This window comes from Calidris pugnax, unplaced genomic scaffold, assembly GCF_001431845.1.
Source record: "Calidris pugnax isolate Ruff unplaced genomic scaffold, ASM143184v1 scaffold81, whole genome shotgun sequence".
NCBI lineage: Eukaryota > Metazoa > Chordata > Aves > Charadriiformes > Scolopacidae > Calidris > Calidris pugnax.
This window is the reverse complement of record NW_015090880.1, coordinates 10,842,672-10,859,593: the sequence shown is the minus strand read 5'-3', so window position 1 is coordinate 10,859,593 and position 16,922 is coordinate 10,842,672. Positions and strand designations below refer to the sequence as shown.

General features: G+C 45.7%; 1 protein-coding gene across 2 annotated transcripts in view; it reads right to left on the bottom strand.

The window, feature by feature from the left end:
• Positions 1–3,198: 3,198 nt before the first annotated feature.
• Positions 3,199–16,922, bottom strand: part of ARIH2 (ariadne RBR E3 ubiquitin protein ligase 2) — a 32,421-nt gene continuing 18,697 nt past the window's right edge. For both annotated transcript variants that reach the window (XM_014946801.1, XM_014946802.1), the window contains 12 exons: positions 15,382–15,445; positions 12,895–13,042; positions 12,042–12,163; positions 11,025–11,134; positions 9,908–10,025; positions 8,619–8,669; positions 8,498–8,519; positions 6,814–6,965; positions 5,600–5,743; positions 5,181–5,249; positions 4,161–4,244; positions 3,199–3,686 (listed from right to left, as the gene is read on the bottom strand). In XM_014946801.1, coding sequence (XP_014802287.1) covers positions 3,615–3,686; positions 4,161–4,244; positions 5,181–5,249; positions 5,600–5,743; positions 6,814–6,965; positions 8,498–8,519; positions 8,619–8,669; positions 9,908–10,025; positions 11,025–11,134; positions 12,042–12,163; positions 12,895–13,042; positions 15,382–15,445 — 1,156 coding nt within the window. In that variant the 3' untranslated portion in view covers positions 3,199–3,614. The remainder of the gene's footprint in view (positions 3,687–4,160; positions 4,245–5,180; positions 5,250–5,599; positions 5,744–6,813; positions 6,966–8,497; positions 8,520–8,618; positions 8,670–9,907; positions 10,026–11,024; positions 11,135–12,041; positions 12,164–12,894; positions 13,043–15,381; positions 15,446–16,922) is intronic.

Below are 16,922 nucleotides of genomic sequence, written 5' to 3'. Positions count from 1 at the left end.
CCTTTTTCCCCGCAAAAAAAAGCCGGGACACCTCAAAAGTTAAAAATTCGCAATTTATTTCAAATAAACCAAGGGCAAACCTCTGGCAAACCCTCTCCAGGGCGGGTTTTCCGTCATCCCTGTGCGTTGCCTGCAAAGAGCGAGGAAAGGGAATTCCCAGAACAAGCACCTCGTTTTAAAAATAAAGTTCTATATTTTTTTTTTCAATTTTTTTTTTTTTTTTTAACCCCACCCGCTTAAAAAGTTCTAAAATTTGAGAGTGCAAGACTATAGTGTACAGAAACCTCCTGCCGCCCCTGTCCCCAGCCCCTTGGAGCGGCAGTCATGCAGTTTACCACGTCAGTAGAAAAAAAAAAAAAAAAATTATTTTTTGTTAGAAGTTTTTTTTTGGGGGGGAAGCCTGAGGAGTGTTAGAGATGAAGCAGCCGATGCGCTAACACAAGCCAAGCTGAAATCAAAAGAGTTAGCGGATGTGAGGATGGAGAGGCGTCAGGTGGGCACAGGAGCTGGAAACGAGTGGAAAAAGGAATAAAAAAAGCAAACATTCCACACCTGTAGCAGTAACGCACCAAAGGGAATCTCGTACCTCAGGATTAACAGCTCCTGAGCCATTTGCTAGTCCCCTACGTTCGTGTAACCTTGCTGGCTCGATCTGGGCCGCCCAACTATTTAGGGAGGAAAAAACTGGCCTTGTTTTTTGGTGTTGGGAGCTCCCGTTTCCTCCCCATCACCTGCTCCTCGAGCAGCATCGGTCACTCCACACAAAGAGCCAACGGTCCCTGTGCTCCACAGGTTTCCTCTTGGAGCCTACGACTTTCTGTAGGACATTGATGACTTTTCTGTAGGACACCAATGTCACCTGCCTGGGCTGCACAAGCAGGTCAGTCCTGCTGTTTTCTGAGAGTACAGAAATGGGACCCGTGAGTGCAAACCTTTCACCACCAGCAGAAAGGGTGGCTCTGGTTTCAGAAACCGTAAGGGAATTGGGGATTGCACCATGCAATACGTCTCGCCGTTCCTCAGCCACGCAGCTCAGCACGTTTGGCCACGGCTGTAGGGTCTGGCTCGCCTACAAACAGGGATTCATAGCAAAGCATGTTGTGGGGGAGAGGGAGGGAGGGAAGGATGGGGGCGGGGAAGGACAGCGAGACAAAACCCCATTCTCATCTAGCTCGAAGCTGGACAACGATGTGACAGAAGCGAGAGCTCTGCAGGACTAGGGAAACTCCACATACCTGTTCTGCAAAGAGATTAGGTGTTATGCTAGTTTAGACAACAAGAGCACCAGCTTTTATCCTAATTAGTACTTTGCACCTTATATCTTCAAAGAACAGTTTAAACACTGGGTCTATGCACTGCTGGGTCCCAGCGAGCCTCCCCCTGCGCCACCCCTTCCCCTGGGCCCAGCGTGCCCAGACTTCAACAGGCCTTTGGGGAGGGGACAAGAAGGAAGAGACAACCTCTAGAATATACCACGAGGGAGGCACAAAGAGGCTGCTGCTGGAGCAGAGGAGGAAAGGAACTCTGTAGACAGCGGTTGGAGCAAAGATGTATCCACCCCTGTGGCTCCAGCCTAGAGGGGAGCCAGAAGAGGACAGGGCAGGGACACAAGGAGCCACCGCTCCCAGAAACCAGGGACTCCCTCCCTGCCCCTGTCCCACAGCCCCTGGCTCCAGCCACCTCCCTGCAACCCTGCTTGACCCTCAGCCTGCTGTAACCCCCACTCTGCACCAGCAGCCTCTTGCAGGTACATTTCCCCATTCCCTGGGGATACATCCCACACCAGGGAAGGGAGGGAGGGAGGGAAAAAGCCTTTCAGTTTGAAAATTTCCAAGCACGGCCACAGGATCAGCTCCTGCGACAGCTATTCCTCTTTTAAACTCATTCACTTCTCTTGTTAAAATCCATCTGCCCAATTACACGTGCTGTAAATACTTGGTTCACACATCTCAGGTACATGAAAAAGGCTCCAACAGCAGAGTTAGCTTATTCTGACATGCAGCACTTTTCCCTCCCACCCTCCAATTTAATCTTTGTCAAGTGACATTATATAGAGCAACAGAGTACACAGGGATGCATCAAAGGCAACACTTCCACATACAGCATGGAAGAGAATCCCATGAGTTCCCCGCAGAGGTGAAGATCTCCTCAAATCAGAGGCTCCAGCTCCACCTTACTGGCTGCAAACAGCGTGTTCCTGCTGCAGGTGACATACGTGCCTGTGGAACCTCAACACGTGGCCTGCTCCCTGCAGCAAACAGGGCAAGCATCAGCCTTTAAGTAACCTTTTTCATGTTAACCCCTACTAAGATGAACTAGGTTTTCATATTTTTATTTTAGTGTATATTTTACATTAGAAAAAAGAATGTTAATAAAAAAGCTCCACATGCTCCTAACAATCAATTTTCTGATAAGTCCCCACCAGTATCAATACTAATATACAAATAAATTAATTTTGCTAGTTAATTTTCTGCCTGGCTTGGTGCAGGCCCTGCACAAGCAGTGCACCTGTATTCAAGTGCTCGTCCACATTGCCGACGTGTGCCAGGGAGTGTGTTGTACATAATCTTGCCTCCTCATAATGTAGCGGTGTTCAGTCTCACCTTGATGAATAGGATCAATTTTTCTCAGCCATGTTACCCAGCAGGCACAAATCATCTTTACCAGGCAGCATGGCACTGTTAGAACATGGATCGTTTCACTCTGCAAAAGCCCCAAGCCTTGATTAACAACTGTATGCTACTATTCCCTCATCACTCACTTTGGCAATACAACACCCTCCCCACAAAAACAAGTAAAGCAAAAATCTACATGGAAGACCTAAAATTCATCAAACGCAGAATCTGACCTGACCCAAGGTGTAGCCCCCAGTATTAACTCGGTCTCTCCCCTGCAATTCCTCTGGTTGTTTGCTGTTGTTTGCGCAGCAGGATTTTGCACAGCTGATTTACAAGAAAAGAGATGTCACATGTAATCATCCTAAAGCACGGCCACTGCTGGTACCGTGGGGTCAGACACAGCAGCAGCTGCTTCTAACACCAGCCACTCTCCTCCTGCAACGCCAATGCTACAGCGCCTGCTTAAAGGAGCATCGGGAAATCTGAGATGTTTTGTAACCTCCTTCAGTGCCTAGGAGGATTTTTGGGTCAGAGGAAGGGAGAGGGAGAAGGGGAAAAGCCCATTAAATTTACAAGCAGATTAAGGAAAAACACTCCACTGCCAATTTATTTTTAAAAAGGGTTGTGTGTTATTCTAAGGTTTGTCTGTATAATTGTACAACCGTTGAAAATTACATAAATTGTAATGATCTAATACTATTAACAGCCATTCAGAGAAAAACTCCCTCCCCTTCTGAAACCATCCAGGGCAGGAGGGAAATGTCCCAGGAAATATGCCAATCTGAACTCTGGCCTCTAGCCTGGCAGAAACAGAAACAGAAAGATAAGAGAACAAACTGGACTAAGATGTGGTGTTTGCATGTGTCTGACTTGCAAGGGGAGGGGTGGCTTTGTCCTTGGCCGTGTTCTCCCAGAGGCAGTGCCTGCTTATCCCGGTGAAGCTGCCATCACTTCACTCGCTGCTCTCACCCCTGCACTTCGTCACTTCCTCCTGTCTTATGTGTCGTGGAAGTCTTTCAGCAGGGTCCTCCGTCTCTGCTCTGCTATGTGCATCTGATTCTCTAAGTCCTGGTAAAACAGAAAGTACAATCTGTCAGCATTTGTCAGAACTCCGCAGAGAGGAGCTCATTTTCTTTAGGGAGAGACTCAGCCCCAGTCTGAGAAGCACCAACCTTCACGCTTCACATATGCTCTGGATCACAAGATCACAGATCTTTTTCCTTTTGCTCCCTCTGCAGTTGCCTGGCTCCTGCTCTGACGAAAAAGCTACACACTTAAGGAATCTGCTCTTCACCAGAGGGCTACAGGCATTCTCCTACAGAGCTTTGTTGGTGCTGTTTCAGTCTGGAGGACTCATTGCAGCCCGCCCTCCCCTCCCCTCCTCTTCCCTCCCATAAGGCAGTGAACCACTTAAACATCCACTGGCTAAAGGGGAGATCCTGGATCTAGCTTCTCAGCACTCTCACTCACTGCCTTAGAGCTCCTGCAGAAGTGTTAAGCCCAACAATCTGGCCACCAGGCTCAAGCAAGCAGAACACTCACCCCTCTGTCATAGCTGTCTGCTCGTTCCACCTTCCACGAGAGATTTTCAATTTCAGCTTCCAGCTGGGCCTGCTGGTACTCAAACTGTAAAGGGTAAAATTAGAGACAGCAACAAGAAACTAGTTTAGTGGAGCAGTTTCATACACACGCACTACGCTTGAGGAGCAGACAAACGTATTCTGCTGACAGCTGTGCTGGCAGAGCAGCTTTGTGCTTCCTCCTTCAGCTACACAGCATCTCCCCTTCCAGGAGTTTCTTGCGTAAGCGCTCCCCAACCTGCACCGCTCAAAATTAACCCAGTCAGCCTAAAAACACTGCAAGTGACAAATACCTCCCTAACTCAGCTCATTTTGCCATAAACGGGTCAGGAAATGCTCTCGTGAGCAGCTCTGCAGGCAGAGCAGAGGGACTGTTAACGACTGCTGGGAGCAGTAACTTGTTCCACTGGCACAGTGGGACCCAGAAAAGAACATCTGTCCACAGCCTCAGAGAACACATACGATGCTACGGGGAGACACTGGACAACAGGTTTTACTGGACAACTAAGTCAAAGAAACAACCTCTTCAGTGAATCCAGGGCTATTTTTGGACATGTCCAGTCCGTGGGATGCTCCAAGCCAGCAAGGAACTTAGAGCAGGAATAAAAAGCAAAGCTACATCCTGATTCAGGGCTGGAAAAGCTATTCTCCAGCAGCTCTTCACATGAAATATGGCCCACAGCACTGTGATAAGTCTTACCAAGGAACAAATGCACACTTCCAGCATCAAAACATTCTGGATAAATTGCTTGTTAGTGAAGTGCTGCCCTGGGAAAACAATGTAATGTATCAGAGGACTGAGCTGCTGGTCAACTTGAAGTGAAGAGGAAAGGTGCAAAACTACCTGTTATTTGTCCTGTCCTTACCTCTAACTCAGGACTAATATTCAAGCCCCTGCCAAGCTCTGGAATTCAGCCCAGCATGCTGCCAGCTACACCCCAAAAAGCTATCAGCCAAAAAAAAAAGAGCAAAAACATCTTACCAGCTTCTTTCTGGGACCAGACTCCATGTAGTAGGCATATGGATATGTGTACTGCAGGGTGTAACGACACTGTCGGGGAGTGGGAGGAAGAGAGAGAAAAGAAGGACAAGAGTCTCAGACCTGGAAGTCAGCACAGTCACATTTAGGTGAGCACCTCAGGCTCAAAAGCTACCTTCAGACAAGGAGAACAGGACACTTCATGGGAGAACTTCCTACACCTTCCTTGGAAGAACTTATGCAGTTATACTTTAACTTAACAGAGGTCACTTCCAGATGATTTTTGGCTACTTCATGTCCTAAACCAGAGGTGCTGCCCCACATACTCACAACCCTGAAATCCCCTTCCTCACTTGGTGTTGTGAATTTAGTATTCTGGTGTGTGTTCTCTTCTCTGTGCCAAACAAGCCACAATTACTCACCTTTGCAAGTAGTTTTGCAGCATTTTGTAGGTATTGCCAGTCTATCCACGTTCCCAAATTGTTCATAACTCTTTCTTGGATTTTCTCCTGGATCCGTTGGTACGTTTGTGCCTCCAGCTGCAAGCTTTTATTGTGATTCTCCCACTGCAAAGGGTCGGGGTGGGGAAACGGGGAAAGAAAAACCAGCATGAGACCAGAATATTGCTGCTGTAAAAGCACAAGCTCTAGCAAGCAGAAATTGAAGTGGGGCAGGAGTCCAGCAAGGCAAGACATGCTGTGGGAAAGAACAGCAAGGCAGCACCTCCAGTAGCAAGTGGCGGAGGTCGAATACAACAGACTGAGAGCAGCAACGAGCAAACCCAGCTCTTCAGAGCAGGAATGCCCTCTGGTTGCACAACTACCTTGTGTCTAATAAGATGGAAAGTAACGGTGATTCCCCTACTTAAAGGATTTCTATCGAAAGGTCAAGAGTTTAAATTAACATTTAACATGGGCTCAGTGAACTCCAAAATCCATGTGCACATCGTAAACATGGCCATTTCCCAAAGCCTGTTGGTCTGGAGAGCCAGGAACGAACACATTTATTTTACCACAGGAATTGGCTCATGGTGTGAAAAATAAACTCATTTTAATGGGGAAACAAGTGAGATGCAGCAGCATTGAACCTCTACCATGTTCTCTTCTAGAGATACTGGTCTAGGATTGCACTGTATGGCCAGGTGCATCGAGCCTGCTGTGTGGACAGAGGTGCTCTGACTGCAACTTTTAAGAAGGTGATTACATGAAAATTTAGGAAAGCTTTGGCACAGTCAATGGAGTACTGAACATGGCAGAACTTATTTACTATTTGTCTCTATAAAGACATACTGCAAGGAACTGGAGTTCCCCAATCCTGGAAGGAAATGCTTGGAGCAATATCCACGTAGTGCAGCAGCACTCAGCCGACAGGAAAACAATACAGTGGCACACAAGTACACTGATTTTCTCTAGCACAAGGAAATACAGGAGCGAGCATGATTTGCTTTGGGTAGGACATTACTGGTTTGGATGGGACTCTCAAGGCAGGATTTGGAATAAAAAACAACAAGGCCTGAAAATTCTGCACAGATTCTCTTTGGGTAGTTTCTTGCATGGAGTTTGCTGGCAATGACCTTTGCACCAGGCAGGGAGCATTAAAAGGCTACAGCAGCTCTGGCCAAGGAGATGTCTCCTACCCTCTCAAAATAGAACAAGTACTTCTTAAGGGCCTCCCTGGCCTGTGCTTGCTGACTCTGGTTTACAATATCAGGATTCTCTTTGTACCGACTGCATTCGTAGTACTCGCTGCCGTGAGTCTTCCAGTCTCCCAGACACATCCAGCAGAAATCTGCAGAAAACAGTGAAAAAACCCACTGTGATGCACGGAAAAAAACTTCCAAGAAAGAAAACCTTCAGGAGACACAGCCCATCTGTTTTCAGATACTTCTGCTAAGCCAAGAAACACATATATTTTGTATCATCTTGCATAACAGAACACAACAGCGAGCCAAAAATACCAGCCTGTCTTGAAGATTTTAATTGTACAGCCTCCCGTGCAACTGTGGAAAGTAAATCCTGCAGTGCTGCATCCTGTACACTAAGAGCAAGGGGCAGAGCTGTGTATGTGCTCTGCACAGGCCACCACTCTAGATTAAAGAAGGCGAAGGCTGAAATCTTATTTGTGAGCAACATCCTCCCCACCACTGGCACACTGCCCCATGCAGACCTCTAGCCGAATGAAACAGGAACAGGCAAATCCAAAAGTGAAGGAACTCATACAAAAGAAAGTCTAGCCTCAGTTCTCTTCAGAGGGGAACCACCCAGGTAACCCCAGGTATCAGTGGTTTATGACACTACAAGTTAGGAGCCACCGAATTGGGAATAAAGTGGAGGAAAGAGAGCAATAGCAAAACCCGTGTGACAGTTTCCTGATTTCAGGGCGAGGCTGTGAGTGTTCTGCTGGGAAGGAAAAAAGATGGAGATTAAATTGCTACAACAGGAATCACTTCTGCGCAACGCATAATAAGAGACTGAAATTTGTATTTCCAGAGTTCACCAGCCTTCTTGAGTGCTAGTCACCATGGTACCGTGGCACTTGCCTGCTCACCCTTGTCACAGAGCTCCATCAAATCACGTCCAGTGCTGCTGAGGACCCCAAAGCAAAGGAAATGAGAGAGGACAGTAATCTTTAATCATCTTCCAAATTAAGTTCTGATGTTATAATATTTCCTGCCGGCACACTTAACTCAGAAGGCTGAATACAAACTATCTCACTCCAAGGCAACAGAAATTATTTCTGCCATGAAAAGATAAGTGCAAGAACAGGCTGTCATTTTGTAGGACCGCACAATGGGCCAAAGACACTCAGGCTGCTAATTGCACAGGGGTGGACTGAGAAGTCCAACAGATAATGTTACGCAGAACAATTCACAGCTCCTGCAGTTTCATCTGGGTCAAAGCTCATTATTTCCATCACTAAGCAGAAGGACTTAAGCTGATCTAAGTAAATGGCTCAGTTCTGCCAGTATTTTCAGCTGATGACAAATACAATTACATGGAAAGCATTTACTACTCTCCTCTGAGATGGATTCCACTGTTAATACTGTGACAGAGATGGAGATTTCTCTATACAATGGACATCTCAGGGAAAGGGAGCCAAACCAGCACTGAATCAGAACCCAGCTGAGATCACAGCCAGTGAAAAAAAATAAAAACAAAGCTATCACACACAAGCCTGTAATTAATATCCTGTTCACCTTTTACCAGGGGGAAAAATATTTCAGTCAATATTCACAATTTGTCTTCATATCACAAAAACAGCAAGAAAAGAACATCATCACTAACACACAGCAGAGAAAACTGCTTCCAAATCCTACTTACCATGCTTGCATTTGGAGCATTGCTGAAAAAGAAGAGACAGGAGGCACTGGTTAGTGGAAAGTGGGGGAAATTTTTTTTCTGCTTATAACAAGGAAGATCTGATGTTCAGGGAATTGCTCACCATGTGATTGCAGCCTCCATTCTTTTCAATACAGATATTGCACTTGGGACACTGGGGAAACAGAAGCATTTGTTAGATCCAACTCTGTCTCTAGCAGCCTTCAGGAGAATGACAACACTTGCATGATTATTCCCCTCCTACTTTTTTAAAAATATGCATACATGTACATGAGAACATATACATATACACCGTGTTTCCCACCAATTCCTGACAGCTCCATTTAAAAAGGAGGCAGAAAGGCAAAGCCAGGGAAGTTACACTGCAGCACTGGACCACTTGCTCCAGAAAACAAGTTTACTGTAATTGCCCCCTTCGCTCCATCTGCAGTCCGCTGATGCCCCGCAGCCTTAAGTTCAGTTACACTTTTTGGGTTGGATAGGTACAAAGAAGGAATTGAGCTTTGCTGCTTTTTATACAATTTAATGGCAGGCAAAATGTATGCCAGTGCAATGCACAATATAATAGAACCTTACTTCTACAAGAGAGCACAGCAGAAACAATGCCACCACATGTTGACACCTTCTCCAGAGAAAGAGGGGAGCTTAAGATCTCTCGTCTAACTACCCACTTTCCTAACACAACCGAGGCTTGGGCTAATTAGCACTGTCACAGTTGTCATTAGCTATGGTAGAACAAACACCAGCTAAGAACTGTTTTGAAGTCAGGCTACAAAATCCCCCAAAGACATCAAAACTTCCCATCTGCAGACAGCTAATCTAGAGGACAAAGGTAGCATATCTATAACTTATAAAGATATTCCTATAAGTGGACTAGAGTGCACAAGATGTAATACTATTTATTTTTTTTGGCTCTAAAGCTACTAGAAGTACTTCAATGTCTCATTTACAGACTTCCATCTACCCTGTTTTGTTGTCCTTGCCAAATTAAGACTTTAACCTTAACACAGTTGTTCAGGTTTAAACCCCAGAAGTGCCTTATTTGCTACTGACTCTGCACTTACGACACTCTCTCCTCCCTTTTTAAATGTATCTTCACTGATCATTTCAAAGGAGCCACAATCCTTTTGCCTACGGGAAAGCAGCACGCCTGGCTGCCAAAGTCACTCACACCAGGTCTGGAATAAGGTCCTTGCTGCAGGAGGGCAGCTGGACTTCCCACACAAAGCATTCCCATGGCATTCAGTCGTGTAATATCACAGTCTCCAGGGAGCTGTGAGAACCTGCAGTCTGTGAAAAAGCAGCATACAATGCTACGTATGTATAGAATTGTATCTCACTTCCCAGGCAGGATTAGAGGACAAGAAAAAACATGCAAGTGCTTGTCCTTACATCTTTAGTGTGAGCACTGATGTAGTTGGCTGTTTCGGAGTCATCTGCACACTTGGTGAGCCATTTCCGAATGGTAGCACAGTCTGTGGGTGCGTGGTACATCTGCCGACACTTAAAGCTTAACAGGGAAAAAAAAAAAAGAAAATAAGATGTATCGATTTCCAAGGAAGTGACTCAAGAATTGAGGTTTTCCCGATGACCAAAATCAAAGGGGCGCAAATGCACTTGTGTATTACTAGAGTGCAAAGACCAAGGCTGAACTTCAATAAACCCCCACCCTCTCGTGCAGAAACCAGAGTCAGGATGAAATAGAACCAAGGCCTTCTGTGACAAATCCCGTGTCTGAGGGCTGACACATCCCTCCCTAGACCTACCCATGACTGCAGAGGCCGGGGGGATACCAGCAGCTTTACAAGTAGCCTGACTGCAGTGGTAGATACCAGGCACCTGCATTAGTACAACCATACCAGCCCCAGGTGAGGAAGGGCCATTTGCATGCAGATACAGGGAATCTGGGTCTCTAAAACAGTTGTGTTGTGCTCAACAGATATCCTCAACATGATTGAGGAGTGATACTGGAGACCCAGGAGCAGGAGACAGTTCAGCAGCCCGGCAAGCTGTCTTTTTTTTCTGCTCCCATACACACTTATAGCTTTCCTGTTCAGCAGAAAGTTATTCTCTCATGAGCCTCAAAACACACCAGATGCTCTGGGAGTCAAATACGTGTAATAAACTTAAAAACTCAATACCAGCAGACAGTGGTGAGGCCTCCACATCCATTATGAGAATCTCTACCAGTCACTATGTCTGTACCAAAATTTGTAACCTCGCCAAAATACGAGAACAGAAGATTTGTAACCCCTTCATTACTTAAGCTCTGCATTCCCTGGTTGTCAGAACATCCAACTCCCAAGGAGTGCAGAGAGCGAGGGGAGGGCTGACCACCTGCAGAAGTCAGACCCCAAGTGTCCAATTACTCAAGCTAACTCAAGTTACAAATGACTCTAGCAAAGCATTTGAGATGCTTCTACACACTGAACCCGCTGGCAAGCAAATGGAGTAGCTCTGAGGACAGCACACACTTTCCCCATGATCTTTAACCTTCTCTGTTTCTTACCAGAAGACCTCATTGCAACGATTGCACTGCACTCGCCGGGCTTTTGGCTCCTGTACCTGTATGACCATAGGACAATCTGCACCAGGACACAGCTGCAGCTGGTAATGGCTCTGTGAACATACCAAGGTGGTAAGATCAGCAGTGGGCACAGAAGAGCATTACCTTTATCTCTTCAAGTTTAACCACTCCTATCCTCAAAAATACACTAGTCAGTATTTCTTTTTGAAAAAGACAGTGAAAATTGCCACCAGATTTAGCCAACAGAGCACACAAACCTTTTTCACATTAGGAAAGGGAGTGTTAGTGACTTACAGCTTCTCTAGAACATAGAATTCACATGGAGGGTTACAGACCAAGTAAGTGCAGCAACAGAACCATAAGACCCCACCAAGACTGTTTTACTCCCTTTGAGCTCTTTCCCCATACTTTCCTTGTGTTCCAGAACATACTCAGCTGCTCTCCTGTGGTGGCTGTTCCCTCCCAAAGCGTGTCTTATTGAAGAGAGGTGACACCACTCTTTTGTGGTGCTTTGGTGCTTCTTGAGTATTCCCAGTCTGTTTGCAGTTACCAGAATACTTCCTGCACATTTAACCCTTACAATTTCTACTTTAATTTCCCAAAACCTCACATAAAATGTTATTAAGCAAGCCAGCTCAGTTGGGCTACGCTGAGTGACTTTTTTTTCAGAGCCTAAAATATCTATGCAAGAGCAAAAAGGACTTTAAAACTCAGATCGAAGTTTGAAGTTCTCAGCTGCAACACTGAGAATTCAGCTTCAGGACAAGAGCCAAGCACCAGCCAAGGAGTTACTGGTTGACCTTACAACAGAATTTACTTTGGCAACCTGCTAGAGCGTTTTGTCAGTGAGGCCGTCCTACAGGAACAGCCACATGATGTTTATGAGGGACAATTTTGCTGCAATTACTGCGTTTCTAATCAAAGATGCAAGACACTTCAAAAAAAAAATGTCCACAGGTGTATCCACCCAGAATATTTTAAAATTGAGAAAAACAATACCTCCACATAGTCCCTGAAGAGGTAGCGCCTGTATTTGTCTTTCAGCTCTTCACTAGGCAGCAATGGAAACACAAAGTCTTCTGGTGTCCGAAGCAGGCAGTCCTGAGCCATGCAGGAAACCCCTGAGAAGAAAAAGCAACGTTTTAGCACAGTGCAACTTACACTAAGGAGCCAACGCACAGAGAGCATTCAGCACAGTTTCCTAGGTGCCATCTGTTGTTGTGGCAAGAGGGACACAACTGTGAAACAAATCTATCAGGGCTGCTGAAAAGCTCAAGCCCAACTGTCTTCACCAAAAGACGACAGGACACATGTGCATCCCGGAGCAGTAAGTGCCTCGACCAGTATTTGCAAGGTCAGGTATTTAAAGTAGAAAATTGTATGTTACTGCCATGCCAGCATGAAGGACAGGCTTGGGAAAGCCCAGAGCAACTCTGGCAACTACTGGCTTCTACCCAACACAAAGGGAGCAGATGTTTGCATCCACAGGCACTCCGGGGGCAGTGCAACAACACATAATGAGAGACGCAAACTCAAAATGCAGCAGATTTGCAGCTTTTAACTTGTTACAGTCAGGCTCTTTAGATCAGAGAGGGAGAAAAATACCAAAAGGATCTATGGACCTGCACGTTTTCTTAGGCAGGGGTAGCACTGTCCTGGTGGTATACCAATGCTAACCAGGGATTCAGGTAAGACCACTAGTTCATATTAAGTTTGGCACAAGTACGTATTCCATGCTGCATTACTGAGCATGGAATCCTTACTGAGATTTTTTAGGCCAATTCAGCCAGTCATCATCAGAATGGCCAATGTGGCAAATACAGACGTGGTACCACATCCACCTTGAACTCACCAACTCCTACACCATCCTTGACGAGCACTGTACAGTGCTGCTCCCAACAGCTGCGACAGAACTGGTGCTGACAGGCCAGAGAGAGCAAGTTCTCCTTCCGGACAAACTGCATGCACACTGCGCAGTGATGGGAGGAATGTACCATTGCCTGGGAGAGAGACAAGTCAGCGTTACAGTGACAGCATCCCAGCTCTCCCCGAGTACTCTCACCTCACCCACAGGCACCTGCATGGCCTTCATGGTGACAATGGTCCCAGCTGAGCTCCAGCCCAGAACAGGTTCACAAGCAGCTGGTGTGTTGGGGTGCTGCCCTGCTCTGACAGTCAGTCCTTCACAAGAACCTCTTTAATCTCACGGAGCACAACAGATTGATGGTCACTGAACAGCTCCTGACTATAATCTAGTGCTACCCAGAACTCATCTTTACCCTTCTGGTTCTTACTCTCACCTTGTTTGAAAAATACAAAAACACATCATTGTGTTAGTCCTTCCCTGAATTGACTGATATTCTTTGTTAGCTGGGTCAGCCTCTACCACTGTTCCGCAGGCACTGAAGGGCAGCTGTAGCTGGAAGCAGGTTTAGCAGTGCCCTTTTACTGGACAATGATTTTGGGTAAGAGGAGAGGCAACTGAAGGTGCAGCGTGTAGAGTGTCTATACAGAGAGGAAAGGGAGTTCTCAGACCATCCTCTCACATCTCTGATCTTCTGCCTATGCTACATTTGGCAAAGCAGGCGTCATCCCTTCAGCTGAAAAGGATTAGAGGGTTTGTTTCAAGTCAGGCATAATTCTGCTGTTGCTTCACCAAACCACTGGGAAGCAGTCTGGATCTCCCCTTGGGGAGCGCAGAACTAATCCCCAGACAACAGCTCTAGCCTCCAACACACCTCAGCTCACCCCTGGGACCTGAAGAACTAGGTCTAGCACACCATCACCAGAAGGTCTACAAAGCTGTCACAGCAGGAGCTTACTTTCCTATTTCTCCTTTCACAGAGAAGTCATATAATCACTTTTTATCTACTTAAAGCTTTGGTACCCTTCGAGAAGTCTGTGGGAGACAGCAATCAGTCTCCATGCCTGGCTCTGGGGAGCAGCAGCAGGAGGATACGCAGCCACATGACCAACAGGGCTTGCTTTACAGCATGGCCACACGGAAAAGGAAATAATGCCACCTTGTTCTAAGTGGCCTCACTTATGGACCAGAACAAGATCCACCGCGTCTGCTGCTGTGTTGATCCCCTACAGCCATTGCTCAACTTGAACAGCCAGCGCATTGCCTCCAACCTTCACAAGCTGTCCCTCTGAGCTCACCACTGCAGATTCTCTCTGTAGGGTCACTTGCTCTACAGACACTCAGTGGGAGAATCTGCCCCCAAAAAATCATCCTTCTGCGCAAGGAGTCAAAGCACGGAGCAACCTGCCCTAGCACATACAAAAAAACTGTTACAAACTGCCTACCAAACCAGGTTTGTCAAGTCTTACACTAACCTTTTAACTGTAGTATCTTTCTTCCCAAAATGAACTAACCATTGCAGTAGAGAGTACTTAAGTGACAACCAGCACAAGATTCGGACAAATCTCAAAATACATGGACTAATTCGCAGGTATGTCAAACGACAAAGATTTTTTTCTAGACTCTAAGCAGATAATTTATTCTGAGTCCATGAAGCTTACTCCTGTCAGCTGTTTTAGCATTTTCACTCTCTGCTAGTTACAAGTCAGCTCAGATGCCAAATCAGGCTTTTAAAATCTCCCTTCCCCCCCAAGCCAAAGAGTGTTTCTCAGATGTAATACTTTATCACTCAAAATCTGACACATGGCAATGTGTTCCTGGGTAACTGTGGATTATACCAAGCCACCCACTGTGAATGAAACCTGTAAACATGCAACAGGAAGTTTCTATTTAAAGGGGGAAAAAAGAAGTATCTAAAGATCTGTGCAGCCCTGGCTGCAAAATACAGGCTGTTGGTTCAAATATCACTACTGACTGGCTCAGCAGCAACACCACTGGGAGATTTGGCTTAAGCATCCCTGAGCAGAGCAGTGTAGCCGAAGTCATCTTAGGAAAAATAAATTTTAAAAAATCTCTGTTCCAGCTACAGACAAGCTCTGTTCGCTCTGTGCAGCCAGAGCGTCCCTGGAGTGTCTTTTACAGAGAACAGAATTGGAAGAGGTAGCCAAGCCCATGCTCTCTGCTCCTTCCGTTGTGTACCATCGCTCATGCCAAAAAAAATGAGCTCAATTTTCTTGAGGCAAGCAATTCTTGAACGCTACCTGCAAGACAATAGCAAAGCTGCTCTTTAAATGTTAGACACCCCTTGAATGCATTCTCATTCAAAAAGTAAACCCAGGATCGAGTTAGGGCATTGGACCCGAGTCTGCAAAGGGTTAATACGGGACAGACTATGCCATTAGTAATGCAATCCTCTGATGAGGTGGGTCAGAGGTGTCTGCCAAGGGAACAGACCAAAATAGTTAGCATACTTACATGTTTGGATGAGGTGGGCTGAACTCGTGCTTCTACTAGCAATTGGGCAGCATTAGACTTGTGCCTGAAAGGGCAATGGAAGAATGATCAAATCAATTTCTGAATACGTTTTGCTTTGTTAAATTGATCCTTCTCACCCGAATAAATAAGAAGGTCTGTGCAAATGGCAGGGTAGGTTTCAACAAGGAAAGTGGCAATGTGTCCTGTGTGAGGCTCCTTCACATAGTGAGCTGAACTCTCATCAACAAAACGTTATGAGAGTTTCTTCAAAATCAGAGACAGGAACAACACTTCTTCCCCTAATGGATTAACATTTCCTTCATGCTCCTTGATGAATATTTTTCTACAACTCTCTCCCTCCCCCCAGCAAATTACTTTTGAAGCTAAGGTCTTCTACCCACACTTCCAGAGCAGTCCTAAGGCACTGCCCATAATAACACACTCCAGTGAACAGCCTGTCTGTCTCCTACTCCTTTGTAAAATCAAGCTATGCTGGCTAGGTCTCACTTTGACTCCAGTCTATTATCTGGTTAAGTATTTACTCTGTGACAGATTATCACCTCTTAGGCATATGAAGCTGTCTATCAGTAGCCTTAGAATTAAATGTTTTGCTGTTTGTGATTTCCATTGCAGAGGAATGTTTGTAGCTCCAGTAACAAAATCACCACTGAATTCAGAAATAGCAGCATCACTGTTGTGACTGTGCTGTAAATCCTCCCTTCCCATTAGCACTTTTAAGTCATATTAGAGATCTTTCATTTGATAATATCAATTTGCACCAAGACAGAGGGTCAAATCAACTGGACAGCAACTTGCAAAGTCACAGCTTCAGAAGTGAATCCTTCCCCAAACTTCCTCTTGTTTAAACCTCACCAGTTGACCTGCAAAATCACCCTGAGCTGCCATGCAGGAATCCCACCCTCCACATTCCCCAGAGAAATGCTTTCAGAGGATGCATGGTAACCAACCAGCCAGTTACCATCCATACATGAGATGCATTTCCCATACGTTCTCTGGATGAAGTTGCTGGCTACAGGGCCAAAAATGGCATGGCAGAATGAGTCAGACTGATACGCTCTCTATTTTCAGACAATGTTGAGTTCTGAGCCAGTATTTTCTGGAGGGGCTGCCAGACAGCGGTGCCTCCTGACACACTTCCCGTACACGCTTGGGCAGAGTCCGAACCCTCCTTTACAAAGCAGTTGGAGGACTTTGTTTCACTGACACTGACAAAGCAACAAAGGGGCTGCACTTGTCAGTTCTCTCACCCCATCTTCTCTTCCTCTCCAAACATCAGTAAGCTTGGAAAAAAACCATCACTTATGTTCAGAAGGAGCAAAAACTTCAATATGAATGTAATCCTAAAGAATATATCAGCATAGGTTCAGTGCTCCTTTATGATTTATGGTTCATATGTTCAAAAACAGAACATACGTTATCTTTATATTTGTTATAACAAATAAATATAGATGCAGCCCTCTCAATCTGTTATCTCAAAGTTTAAGCTAAATTCATCTACAGGGTTCCCAGCATGACAATAA